The 13,784-nt window shown below is 35.3% G+C and overlaps 1 protein-coding gene across 11 annotated transcripts in view; it reads right to left on the bottom strand.

Moving 5' to 3' along the window:
- The window catches only part of RAPGEF6 (Rap guanine nucleotide exchange factor 6), a 183,036-nt gene that overhangs the window by 121,416 nt on the left and 47,836 nt on the right, over positions 1 to 13,784 (bottom strand). For 10 of the 11 annotated variants that reach the window (XM_074313473.2, XM_019756032.3, XM_019756037.3 and 7 more), the window contains one exon: positions 7,390 to 7,459. The exons of the other annotated variant lie outside the window; for it this stretch is intronic. In XM_074313473.2, coding sequence (XP_074169574.2) covers positions 7,390 to 7,459 — 70 coding nt within the window. The remainder of the gene's footprint in view (positions 1 to 7,389; positions 7,460 to 13,784) is intronic. 11 annotated transcript variants of the gene reach the window in all.

Below are 13,784 nucleotides of genomic sequence, written 5' to 3' on the forward strand. Positions count from 1 at the left end.
TAAAAAAATTAAACTCAGCTCATTACAAAGGAAAAGTACTCAATCTTTTTCTATTTCCTGTCACACTTTATGTATTATTTCTTCTTTAAATGTTTAGAGAAATTCGCCAGTGAAACCATGTGGGCCTGAATCTCTAAATGGAAAGATTTGTAATTAGACATTCCTTTTTCTAGATATTGGATTATGTAAATTTTCTGTTTCTGTGTGTGGAGCCAGTTTTGGTAGACTGTGTTGTGTTTTTCAAGGAATCTGACTATCTAAAATTTCAAACTTATTTCCTTTAAATTTTTCTTAATATCCATTCATGATTTTTTAAATGTTCATTAGACCCATCAGAGTGTATCCTCACTCCTGACACTGGTTATGTAACATCTGTTTCATTATTTTGACAGGAATTTATCAATTTTATAACTCTTTTTTTTTTAATTGGGGAAGGAGAACAGGACTTTATTGGGGAACAGCGTGTACTTTCAGGACTTTCTTCCAAGTCAAGTTGTTGTCCTTTCAATCTTAGTCGTGGAGGTTGCCGTTCAGCTTCAAGTTGTTGTCCTTTCAGTCTTAGTTGTGGAGGGCGCAGCTCAGCTCCAGGTCCAGTTGCCGTTGCTAGTTGCAGGGGGCACAGCCCACCATCCCTTGCGGAGTCGAATCAGCAACCTTGTGGTTGAGAGGACACGCTCCAGCCAAATGAGCCATTCGGGAACTCAGCTGCAGCTCAGCTCAAGGTGCCCTGTTCAATCTCAGTTGCAGGGGGCGGAGCCCACCATCCCTTGCGGGACTTAAGGAATTGAACTGGCAACCTTGTGGTTGAGAGCCCACTGGCCCATGTGGAAATCGAACTGGCAGCCTTCGGAGTTAGTAGCATGGAGCTCTAACCACCTAAGCCACCAGGCCAGCCCTTATTACCCATTTCTGAGAACCAACTTTCGCCTCTGTTGATCCTCTTTAAGTTTGCTTTATATACCACTAATTTTCATATTTATCATTACTATTTCTTGGTTTCTAATTTGTCAGTATAGTTTGCTGCTAATTTCCTGATGTGAATACTGAACTTACTGAATGTCAGCCTTTCATCTTATAGCATTAAGGCTTAAATTGCTCAGCAAGAAAGGCTTAAGCTGAATTTTACATGTTTTGATATGCTACCTTCATTCAGTTCAAAATATTTTCTCATTTTCAGTGATTCTTCTTTCACAAGTGATTTAAAATATAAACCTGAGTGCTCGCTTCGGCAGCACATATACTAAAATATAAACCTGAATTTCAAAAGTTGTATTTTTTTCTAGTTGTGTTTTTGTAGTTGGTTTTAAAATTAATTTGATGGTGGTCAAAAAGTATAAACTGTAATATTTTAAATCTTGATTTTTTTTAATCAGATGTTTTATGTTCCAGCATATGGTCCTTTTGAAAACATTCCACTTCAAAAGTAGATATATTCTGTTGTTGATGGATGTAGTGCTCTCTATACGTCTTTCAGTGTGTACATTCAAATCTTTATCAATTTCTGGTGAATTTTCTTTGAATATAGCTTTAATATTGGTTCTTTTCCATTTGCCTCCCCCCCCCCGGGACTCCAATATAAATGTCATTCCTTCATTGCCTGTCTTCAATTTCCACTATTTTCTCTAATACTTGTTTGTCCAACTTTGACATATAACTGACATACGAGTATGTTAACACTGTGTAAGTTTAAGATACACGATGTGTTGATTTGATACATTTATATGCTGCAAAATGATTACACCCATATCCTTAGCTAACATCTCAATCATGTCCCATAATTACCATTTCATTTTGTGATGAGAATGTTTAAGATCTGCTCTCTCAGCAACTTTCAAGTATATAATACAGTATCTCTGACACTTTTACTTCATTCTTTGTATCATTTTCATTCACTTGGCACTTTTCCTGCCTTTCTTTAATGTTCTTTAATTTTCATTTCAGTCAATTCTTCCTGGAGCACCTTGTAATTTATTTGTTTCTAAGATAATTTTTTTCTTTGTCTTTGATATCTTTACTGAGTTCACACTCTTTTTATTCCATTTTTGTTTGATTTATTTACTTTCCGTGGTTTTTAAATTTTTGATTCTACACTTTAAAAAAAGTATCCACAAATGCTTGATTGAATACATGTAACTCTGAAGTGTGATTATAGTTTTCATCTTCATGGTTTTTTTCTGGGGTGAGGAGAATTTCCCACAGTTAATATGTGATTAATCTCATTTTTTTATATTTTGTAAGAGCCATATATATGGATTTATTAATCTTCCCTTTTCACCCTTTTGTGGTACTAAGCTGTTTTTACAAGATTCCTAGTTTAATAGCACCCTCTTTTATCAAATACTTTGAAGTCTAGATATTTTAGATTTTTTTTTCCTTTTTGTTAGCTCTCTGGGAGGAGCTGTAAGATTTTTTTTTTTTAAGGTAGAATCTAATTCCTTTATTTTAGCAAAGACAGTAGAGACAAAACACAAAGATGGTGGTAAGCCCTTGATTTTGTGTTCCCTTTGTCTTGTAGGAACCTAAAACTTCCTCGTGTGCTTTTCTTCTTCAGCACTTAAATGCAAAAGTAAACTTGTTTCTTATTTACCTTTTGTCTTAATCCTGAAGCTATGCATTTAGAAGACTACTTCTGCAAATCACTCATAATTTAAAATAAATTCCTTATAGTCCCTGTTCTGATCTCTCTCTTGCTCTCTCTCACACACACACATTTAAGTTTAAACTTAGTGCAGAGTTAGTCTTTCTGTCAGTGTAGGTCAAACCTTAGGTCCATTTGCTAGCTTCTATCTTACACTTGGTTGGCCTTTGCTCACCACACAGCCTTGCTGAGGGCTGGGAGTAGAAATGGGACTGTGAGAGACCACATGCGGGGGACCTGGTGGTTTATTTTTTTTTTATTTGCAATTATTTTCACGTTTAGGCATTCTGTCTTCAACTTAAGCTCTGAGCATTGTTTATGTGTAGATTTCTTTTACCCTTCTGGTAGAGTTCTGCAATGTTTTTGGAGGAAATATTGGGAGACAGGTAGTTAAGCTGTTACCGCTGTCTTTAGCTACCCAGAAAAAGTGAGATTTAAAAGTTAAAATAATGAACTAATCAAATTCCATAAAGCAACACAGGTTAAAAGATCAACAATATTGTCTGTCATCTAATAGTCATGACTCCAAAAAGTTGTCAGAGGAAAAAAAGTCGATAGATCAAAATAAATAAATGACAGAAAATTCATTTTAAAGTTAAAAAACGATAAATTTACATACAGCCTCTTATAAACAAAAAGGCTCACATACTTACACATGTAAAGCTCTTATGAATAAGGAATAATCCAATGTGAAATACAGTATGGGGAATATAATCAATAATGTTGTAAAGACTATGTAGGGTGTCAGATGGGTACTGGACTTACCAGAGGGATCATTTCATAAATTATATAAATGCCTGACCACTGTGCTGTACACCTGAAACTAATAAAAAATAATATTGAATGTCAACTATAATTATGTGTGTATATACATGTGTGTGAATACATATATATACATATATAAGTACACACACACACACACACACACACAGAGTACAAAAAAAAAATGTATACACATTTTAAGAAAGGAAAAAACTGTATTAAAATTACGCTAATGGTAACCACTTTGAGCACCTCTTGTAATTGCAGAAGTCAAACGTGCCTTGTATTCATCTTTTGTTATTGGTATATATTGAATATTACAATTCTAATACAGTTTTTCCTTTCTTAAAATGTATATACATTTTTTTGGCACCGTGTGTGTGTGTGTGTGTGTGTGTGTGTGTGTGTGTGTGTATCATCACGGGATGTAAAGTAGAGAATAGAGAATATAGGCCATGGTGTTGTAATAGCTATGTACGATGTCAGATGGGTAGTTCATTTGGTGGGTATATCACTTTTTGAGGGGTGTAAATGTCTAATCATTATGCTGTTTTGTGTACCTGAAACTAACTTAAAAAAAAAAAATCCAAGTAGAAAAATGGGCAAGAGATACAAATTTAAAAAAAAAATCCTCCATGAAGCATATGAGAATATCCATAAGTAGGAAGACAAGGAGATTTCCTTCTAACGTGTTGGATTAAGATGACTGTTAAGAGGACTATCAGGTGATCAGGACGTGTTCAGTAACAGGCATTCCCAATCACCAGTGGAGTTACTCAAATTTGCACAAATATATATATAATAAAACCATCTGACAGAACTTATCAAAATAGCAAATATGTACTTGTAAACATATAAACTCACACCAAGCATTTTTATGAATTCTAAATAATTTCATCTAAAAAATACACAAATGTACCAAAGATTTGTGCTGGTACAAAATGATCAATACATTTTTGCATTTCAAAAGATGTAACATTAGTGAATAACTAAAAAAAAAACCCAAGATTCATTATTATGATGAAATTACAGTAAAATCCTTCAGAAATCTCAGAAATAAAAACCTTAAATTACTTTGGATTATTTTCTCCTGTAACTTATAAAGCATTTTAAACTACGCCGATCATCAATAAAATACGATTTTAGAATTTAAAAATTACCAACCATAAGTATATATACAAATATATACACCTGATTTCATTTTTTTGGTGATTTTAAAAATTTTGTGTATACATATTTTTTCTGAAACTTTTGAGTATAAATTGAAGAGAGTGCTTGTTGACCCCAAATATGTCAACATGTATTTCCTAAGAAAAAAGGCTGGGGTAATAACCCCAGTACAGTTATTAACATTAGGAAATTCAATCTTATCTAATCTGCAGTCCATATTCAAATTTCATCAATTGTTCCAGCAAAATCATTTATAGCTATGCCCTCTCCTCCAACACTTAGTGTGTAAGATCAAGCATTTTATTTAGGTATGTCTCTTTTTTTCTCATTTAATATGGAACAGTTCCTCAGTCTGTGTTTTTTGACATTGGGATACTTTAATAAGAGTACAGGTGAATCAATTTGAATAACATCTTCAATTTGATCTGTCTGATACTTCCTAATGATTAGATTTATGTATGCATTTCTGGCAGGAATATATCACAGAGATGATGTTTTCTCCTTCTTAGTGAATCTTATCAGGAATGGTATATCAGTTTGTGTCCATACCGATGGTGGTAACAATCAATGATTTTTGTTACAGTGGTAACCTTCATGTTTACCAATCAGAAATCTGGTAATTTTTCCCTTCATAAATGGTTTGTAGGGAGATAACACTGAGACTATGTAAATGTTTTACTTCTCATTAAACATTAGCCACAAGATTTACCATTCAATTATGATTTTCTAGCTTAATCGTTCCTTCCAAATTCATTAGCTGGCATCAGACTATCAGGAAAACCTTTCCCTTCTCCTTCATTCATTCATATCAGTAGGACTTAAAAATTCTTATATTATACAAGGGGTACGTACTATCAGTTACTTCGAATTTTTCTTTCTTTTTTTTTTTTTTTAATTCCCCAATTGCCCCAGATTTGGCCAACGCAAGTCCCTTCAATCTGGTTCCTCTGTCCTTTTGCCTGGTCCCTCTAATTCTCAGAATAGTTCCATACTTTATACGGTGAGTGATGGAAATATTTTATTTGATAGGGAGGTAGGTTATAAGGTGTGTGCATTTGTAAAATCTCAACAAAATGTACACTTAAATTACATGTATAGAGTATGTTAATATTCTAGCTAATAGTGCTTTTTACAATGTTATGGACCAACATTCTTAAACGACCTATGTATTAAGTAAACATATTGATGATAATGGAAACCAAGTTTCTCGTGAGAGAAAGAAGGTACAAATAAGCAAAGAGGAAAAACCAGAATAAACTCTGGGTTTTAAACATAATATAGCTATAAAAAATTATAGACATGTGTATATTTAAGTGTGTGTATATACCCTCACTCAGACATACTTTCCATCTCTGTTCACTGAGAGGCCCTAATAGCAACGAGGCACCTGGTACAATGAAAACAAATGGCAGCCAGATCTCAGTTTCCAAATAGTACTCTTCTCCACTACAAGCCAGCAAGTCTCCTTAGAAAAAGGTTAACTCCAGGTTTGGGGTGGGAAAAGTATAAGCTTTGCCTTTCATTTAAAAATAAAAGTATTTTAATAATTAAATACATTGAACTGCAAACTTAAAAATGGGTAAGATGGTAAATTTTATGGTGTGTATTTTACCACCATAAAACAACAACAAAAGGTATATGTGAACACTGCAATAAGAGCATTACTATTTTCCCATAAAGTATGAGAAATACAAAATACGTCAACTGACAAATGAATGAGAAACCAAGTACTGCCTGAGGCAGTTTTCTTGCCATGTTCCTCAACACGTTTATTTAAATGAGAGAGTCTGAGGCCTTACTAGATATGCCATCTATATCAACACTTAAAGAAAATAAACATAAAACAATACAGTTTAAGCCTTAAACTTGAATCTAAGTACAATTCACTGAATACTTACTATGCAGACAGCACTCTGCAGAATAAGACATAATCTTTGCCTTTCAGGAATTTAAAATCCAGTTGTTTTTATAAAATATAGGACACTGAGTTCATGATAATGCAGATGATCCAGTTTGGGGAAGAGAAAACAGAAACGATTTGAAGATGTCAATCTGACTATGGCACCATAAAATGGAAAAGTGGTTTAGTTTTGAGCTCTGACATTAAAATGTTTCATTAAGAATTCAACCTCACTTCTCAATAGTTTAAATCAAATCAGATGACATGATCATCTACATGAGATGCTAGTAGGACAATGAGTCCATTCAGTAGAAGCTATCTTCTAGTAAGGTCATCTCAGAACAAGGTAAAAGGGAGCTGTGTTCTGGATTCTTCTAATGCTGGGGGGAAAAAAGCCAGATTTTCTGAAGTTACATCATCTACCTAGCTTTGTTAGGAATAGGTAAAAAAATTATTCCTTAAGCACACTCTTAAAGTAAACATACTGAGATCTAAACCATTTCTTACTTGGATATAGATATAATTATGTCTTTCTTTTTTTTCTCTCTCCCTCAAGTCGAGGGCACAGAGTATGTTCAAACATTATTAACTACATTAAAGAGGAAAGAGAAAACACTTGAATAATCAGAGTCCCTTTTTAAAGCCTTTACTTAAATTTTCTGGTAGAAGTGGTAAAAGAAATTACCAAATTCGGAACATGTTATATATAATTGTATCATGTTTCAAATTCTCTCAAGAATCACAAAAATTTTTAAGTAGATGAAAATGTATCAAACTTGGTAGATGGTTCTAATGCTATTTAACAAAATATTTTAAAAGTCATAGTAATGGAACCTCCTTGAGTGTTTAAAAGCCTACTACATTTAAGTTGAAACTGAAGCATATTAAAAAAACAATTCAGCATTCTTAAAGTTCTTACCACAATCATTTCTGAAGGCTCTAATACAAGACAATCACATCCTCTTTTTCCTCCAAACTGCTTACCAAAACTATAAAAACAGAAAAACAATTTCTTTAGCAAAGGTTATAAATAAAATATATCAATATAGGAAAAAAACGAACAACCAAAAAAATCTAGATGTTAACCAAAAATTCTGACCCTATCACTTATATTAATAAGATTTTCTTAAACAAACAAAACTTTCCTCTTACTTCCCCAGATTTATTTGATCAGCAGAGTTCTGTGTGAAAATTCTTTTAAAATTTCTGCCTTTAGTCTCTAAAACTGATTATAAAAGATGCCTGCCTCATCTCAAATTTTGAACATCTATCAGTATGTGTTAAATTAAAGTAAAAACACCTAATATAGAGTAAAGCCACAATTATAATAAAATACTTTATAAAAGTAAATTATTATAGTACTTTGGGAGCAGTATAATGTAACAGATGTAAACTTTAAAAATATTCATTCACATTTGAATATGTAAAGGAATGTAGTAAAATGCAGAAGTGATTCATTTAAAAAAATAAGTGTTGGAGCTACTAGCTAGGTCTAATAAAAAACTAACACTGGATTAGTACTAAAAGAAATTGTACTTTTATATTCTTCACCTGGGAGAAATATTTCTAAGCAAATCAAAAAAGAAAGCATTCATAAAGGAAAAGATTGATGCTTTCATTGTGAAAGATAAACTGAATTTTAAAAAACGTGGGGGTAATAAAACACTTGCTAATTATGAAGCAAAAGGTTAACATACTGAATAAGCAGAGCACACTTAAAAGAAATTATAAAAGCAATCTAAAATGTTACGTAAATGAAAATTAAGTACCATGACCAATTATATAATATGTAAATATAATTTATTCCAAAAATAACCAGATTAAAACAACCTCCACTAATAATGCAAAAATATATAAAATATCAAAAAATAAACTTAACAAAGAAATACAGAAATAATTTATAAAAAACTATATAATTTTATTGGTGGACTGGAAACAGGGCTTGAACAAAGAGAGGTGACATAGCATGTCCTTTAAGAAGCTCATAAAAATGTCAATTCTCTAAAGTATAAGATTATATACAAATATTAGTTTAATAACAAAATTCTAACTAAAATCCAAATGAAAGTACTTTGAACATAACCAAAAAGAATCACTTTTTTCTTAAGCAGATCTGTAATTTCTGTATTTCCTCAAACTCTTACAATACCTAATACATAAAACAACTAAAAGCAAATTCATAAAAGTTTGCTTTAATACAAGATGAAATAGCAGGTTTACTCTCCCACCTGACAAAATAGAAAATCAGACAAAATATGTAAAACAAGCTTCAAGACACTCGAAAACAGGCAGGACAAGGCTATAATGATCTCTAATAGAAGGTACAAAAAACTAAGATGACCCCTGCAATCTCCCATTTTACTACCTACCAGCAATCTCTAGGCCACAATGCAAAGGAGAAGCCTAACAGAGCCTGGAAATCTCACTGAATTGAAGAGACAAGAGATAGCTTTGGGATGTGGGTGATGGGGGAAGATCATTCAAGTTGTCAGGCCACAGGACAGGAAAGGAGAGAGCAGCAGAAACAGAAAGGAAGTGAGACGGAGAGAACAAGAACATGCATGAGAGTGCATGTGTGAGTATGCCTATGTGCTTTGGTGATTTTCAGAAAGGTTCCTTTGTGTCTCTGCGTGAGTCCTATGAATATATGAGAACAAATCAACTAAAAGCCAGAATGCAATGATTACATAATACCTGGAGCACTGGGTAGGATCCTCAGAAATGTGCTCCTTAGTGATGGGATAAATTGGTACAGTACACTAAACAAGTGCTGGACTTGCTCAAATAAATATAAAAGATAACACTCAAAATGATCAAGTGGATTCCAATTAGCTAAACTGCGTGACAGAAGAAAGCCCAATACTAACCTAAAATACAAAAGCTTGAACCCAGCAAGATAAAACTCGTAATGTTCAACATCCAGTAAAACAAAACAAAAAATAGGCATCGAAAGAAAAGAATTTCCAGTCAAAATGGCAGAGTGGGTAAATGCTGTGCTCACCTCCTCTCAGAACCACATCGATTACAACTAAACCACAGAACAACCATTACTGAGAATCGCCTGAGGTCTAGCTGAGCCAAAGCCAGACAACTACAGACTTACAGAAGAAGCCACTTTGAGACTGGTAGGAGGGACAGAGAAAATGGAATGGGCTGGTCCCACACCCACATGTGACCATTGAAAATCAGAAGGGATATTTCAGCTGCGGAGGACTCCACTCGGAGAAGTGAGGAGTCTCAGCCCCTCCCCAACCCAGGGTTTCAGTGCCGGGGAGAGAAGTCCCCATAATTTCTGGCTGTGAAAACCAGCAGAGGTTGTGGCTGAGTGAGATGTAGGACAGCCACATTCCCATGTGTTCCTCTTAAAGGGCCTATGCACAGACTCATATGCTGATGGACTCACTTGCTCTGAAGCAGCTCAAAAGATCCCAGGGACATATGGGGAGGAACTGAGTTATCTAGCTTCAGTGTGAGGGTTGGAGGGGCAGCTTTCTCCCAGATGGAGGAGCAGGAGGAAGCCACTGTTTCTTTGTTGAGCCCTCCCCCGGCCCTGACTGCAGATGCAGGTAGACACCACACCTGAGTCCACCTTTCAACTGCCCCAGACCCCTCCCCACTCAACTTTCGGGCATACACCCAAGTTGCTTCCAGTGGTTTTTCCATATAAGTAGTCAGCCTGCCTTGGCTCATACTGTGGACATTCCTAAAATCTCTCAAAGGTTCACAAAACTAGACAAGAGACAAGCAGCATCTAGCTTCAGCATGCACTGAACCTCTGGCTGAGCAGCCCTAAGCCCAGAATTAGCAAAAGCTGGCCTTGGCTCACGGATTAGTCTCACAAGGCACCTCCAAGCCTAGTGCAGGCGGTGGCCATCTCTGGATTGCTTTGTAGCTCAGGCCACGTGACTTCAGGCAGGGCACAGACTGCACCTGAACTTGGCCTGCAGTGGGTCTCCTCCCAGGAAGCCCCAGGGCTGACAGGCCCAGTGGACAGCTTCAGACTGGGCTGCAGCACCACCCAGCCACCTACAAGGACCAACACACCAAAAGGGCAGGTACCAGAGCCCCGCTAAAGCAAACCCTGCTCTGTAGGTCAGCCCTTAAACAACAGTTCCTCCACTGTAGTCACGGACAGTCCTCACAACCAATCAGCCTGAGGGTCAACCCCCCTCCAACCCCAAAATTATGTGCAAACAGGAATCAGGTCTCAACAACAATAGGAGGGAACATACAATCCACACAAGGGACACAACTAGAGCGCCCAGCTCTGGTGACCAGGGAGACTGCACCACTGGGTCCCACAGGACACTTGCTACATAAGGCCGCTCTACAAGGACCAGGAGGCATACCAGACCTACATAAAAACAAACACAGGTAGGCAGCCAAAATAACATTTCCCAAATAAAAGAACAGAGCAAAGCTCCAGAAAAAGAAATAAACAAGAGACTCACTTCGGATCAAAAGATACACACAGACTGAAAGCAAAGGGACAGTGAAAACATATTTCATGAAAATGGAAACAAACAAACAAAAAACTTGTGGTAGTAATACTTATACCAGACAAAACAGACTTTAAAACAAAGAGTATAACAAGTGACCAAGAAGGACCCAGTAATCTCACTTCTGGGTAATTATATGAAGAAACCCAAAACACTACTTCGAGAGGACAGGTGCATCCATACGTTCATTGCAGCACTGTTTACAATGGCCAAAATATGGAGGCAGCCTGAGTGTGCATTGATGGATGAGTAAATAGTAGGCGGTACATATATACAATGGAATATTGCTCGGCCAGGGAAGGTTCTTGTGATCTGCGGCAGCATGGATAGACCTGGAAGGTATTGTGCTAAGTGAAGTAGTACGTCAGAGAGCAAAAGACACATGCAATATGATTTCACTCATATGTGGAATCTAAAGAACAAAATAAACAAACAAAAAAACCAGAAATAAACCCAGATACAGAGGACATTTTGGTGGTTGCCAGATGGGATCACGGGTTGGGAATGGATGAAAAAAGGGGACGAGATTAAGAAATACAAATTGGTTGTTACAAAGTAGCCATGGGGATGTAGGGTATAGCATAAGGAATTTAGTCAATAATATTGTAATAACGATGTATGGTGTCAGATGGGTACTAGATTTATTGAGGTGATAGCTAGGAGGGAAGTTGGGAACAGGGTGAAAAAGATAAAGACATTAAGAAGTACAAATTGGTAGTTACACAACAGTCATGGGGATGTAAGTAAAGCACAGGGAATATAGTCAATAATATGGTAATAACTATGTATAGTGCTAGGTGGGTATTAGACTAGTCGGGGGTATCACAAATTATATAAATATCTAACCACTATGCTGTATACCTGAAATTAATATAAATACTGAATGTCAACTGTAATTGAAAAATTTTTAAAAGGGGGGGAAAGGTGAAGGGGAATAAGAGGTTCAAATTTCCAGGTATAACACAAATAATCACGGGGAAGTACTGTGTTGCCCCGAAAATAAAACCTAGCTGGAACATCAGCTCTAATGAATCTTTTGGAGCAAAAATTAATATAAGACCCAGTTGTATTTAAGACCGGTTATAACATAACATAACAACACCGGATCTTATATAAGACTGGGTCTTACATTAATTTTTGCTCCAAAAGACACATTAGAGCAGATGGTCCAGCTAAGTCTTATTTTCCAGGAAACACAGGAAATATAGTCAATAATACTGTGATAGCGTGGTACAGTGTCAGCTGGTTGCTGGATTTATGATGATCACTTCTTTAGGTATATAAATGTTAAATTAACTATTGTGTATACCTGAAACTAATATAATATTGTATGTAAGCTGTATTTTAATAAAAACCTTAAAAAGTGAAATGAAAAAAACAGGAAAATATGATCCATAACCAAGAAACACCAATCAATAAAAACAAACCCAGAACTGTCAGCAGTATCAATTGACAAGAACATTAAAACAGCTATTTCTAAGTATGTTCCACATGTGCATGAAAGTAGCGATAAATATGACCAGGATGAAGAGAGAAACAAAAGGTGTAAAATAGGACCTAGTGCAATGTTCTATCACATCATATATGCAGACACATAATGTCTGGTTGTCTCATTTTTCAGTATTGTTAAAAATGGTGACAGAAGCTAAAAATAGCTTCAGACAGTGTCAACTTGACATACCCAGTACAAAATTTCCAATTATCTGTTAGTCTTAGCATCCATTTAGATCAGTGCCTAGATCTAAAGCATAATTAGGGATAATAAAATAGACATTTTACAATTCTATCACCTACTGAATTTATCAGCTAAAGTACTAATATAAAGAAACACACTCCCTCATCAACTATTTGAGTTCTTGGAATAATAGTTTATACAAGAAATGCAGGCTAAGTGCTTCCACTGTAGATGACATGACTGTATATTAATTAAATCCTATGAATTCCATTTTTTAAAAAGCCACCAGAAATAAGTGAATTTATTAGCAAGATTAAGGATACAAGTTCAATGTCTAAAAATCCATTGTTTTATTGTATATTAGCAACACACTATCAGAAAAACCTTTTAGTTCCACCAAAAATAGAATAAAAACACAGAATACTTAAGAGATAAATTTATAAAAATATTTATAAGATGCCTATAAAACTACAAACTAAAAAACTATGAAACATTGCCAAGCGAAACTAAAGATGACCCAAATAAAATGCGATACATCCTGTTTATGGATTTAACTGTTCTACACTTTCAATGCAATCAGTTGCCTTAGGGAAATGACATAAATCTAAAATTTACATGAAATTGTAAAGAACCTAAGATAGCTAAAACAATTTGGAAAACAAAAGCAAACCTGGAGTGTTTGTATTATCAGATTTCAAGCCACACTGAAAAGCTAGAATTCTCAAGATGGTATGGAATCAAATCAATTTACAAGGTGTGATCAAACAACACAGTAAATGTTTAAATAAAAAAATTATCACAGTAAAAGACATTATTGCCATTAATCCCTCTCAAAATACTACCCCTTGTTTCTAACACACTTATCCCATAGTTCTTGCCACTTTCTGAAGCAGTTCTGGAAGTCCTCTTTTGTGAGTGTCTTTAGTTGTGCTGTCGTGGCTGCCTCAAGGTCCTGAATCATTTTGACTACGGACAAGAGCCAGAAGTCACACGGTGCCAGATCCGGTGAATAAGGTCGATGAGGACACACTGTAATGTTTTTATTGGACAGAAATTGCCGTATACCAGAAGCGATGTGTGACATGGAGAGTTGTCATGATGGAAGATAATTTACAGCACACTTTAAAACACGCCTTCTCT

This window comes from Rhinolophus sinicus, chromosome 5 (assembly GCF_057876585.1).
Source record: "Rhinolophus sinicus isolate RSI-liver-muscle chromosome 5, RSI-T2T, whole genome shotgun sequence".
NCBI lineage: Eukaryota > Metazoa > Chordata > Mammalia > Chiroptera > Rhinolophidae > Rhinolophus > Rhinolophus sinicus.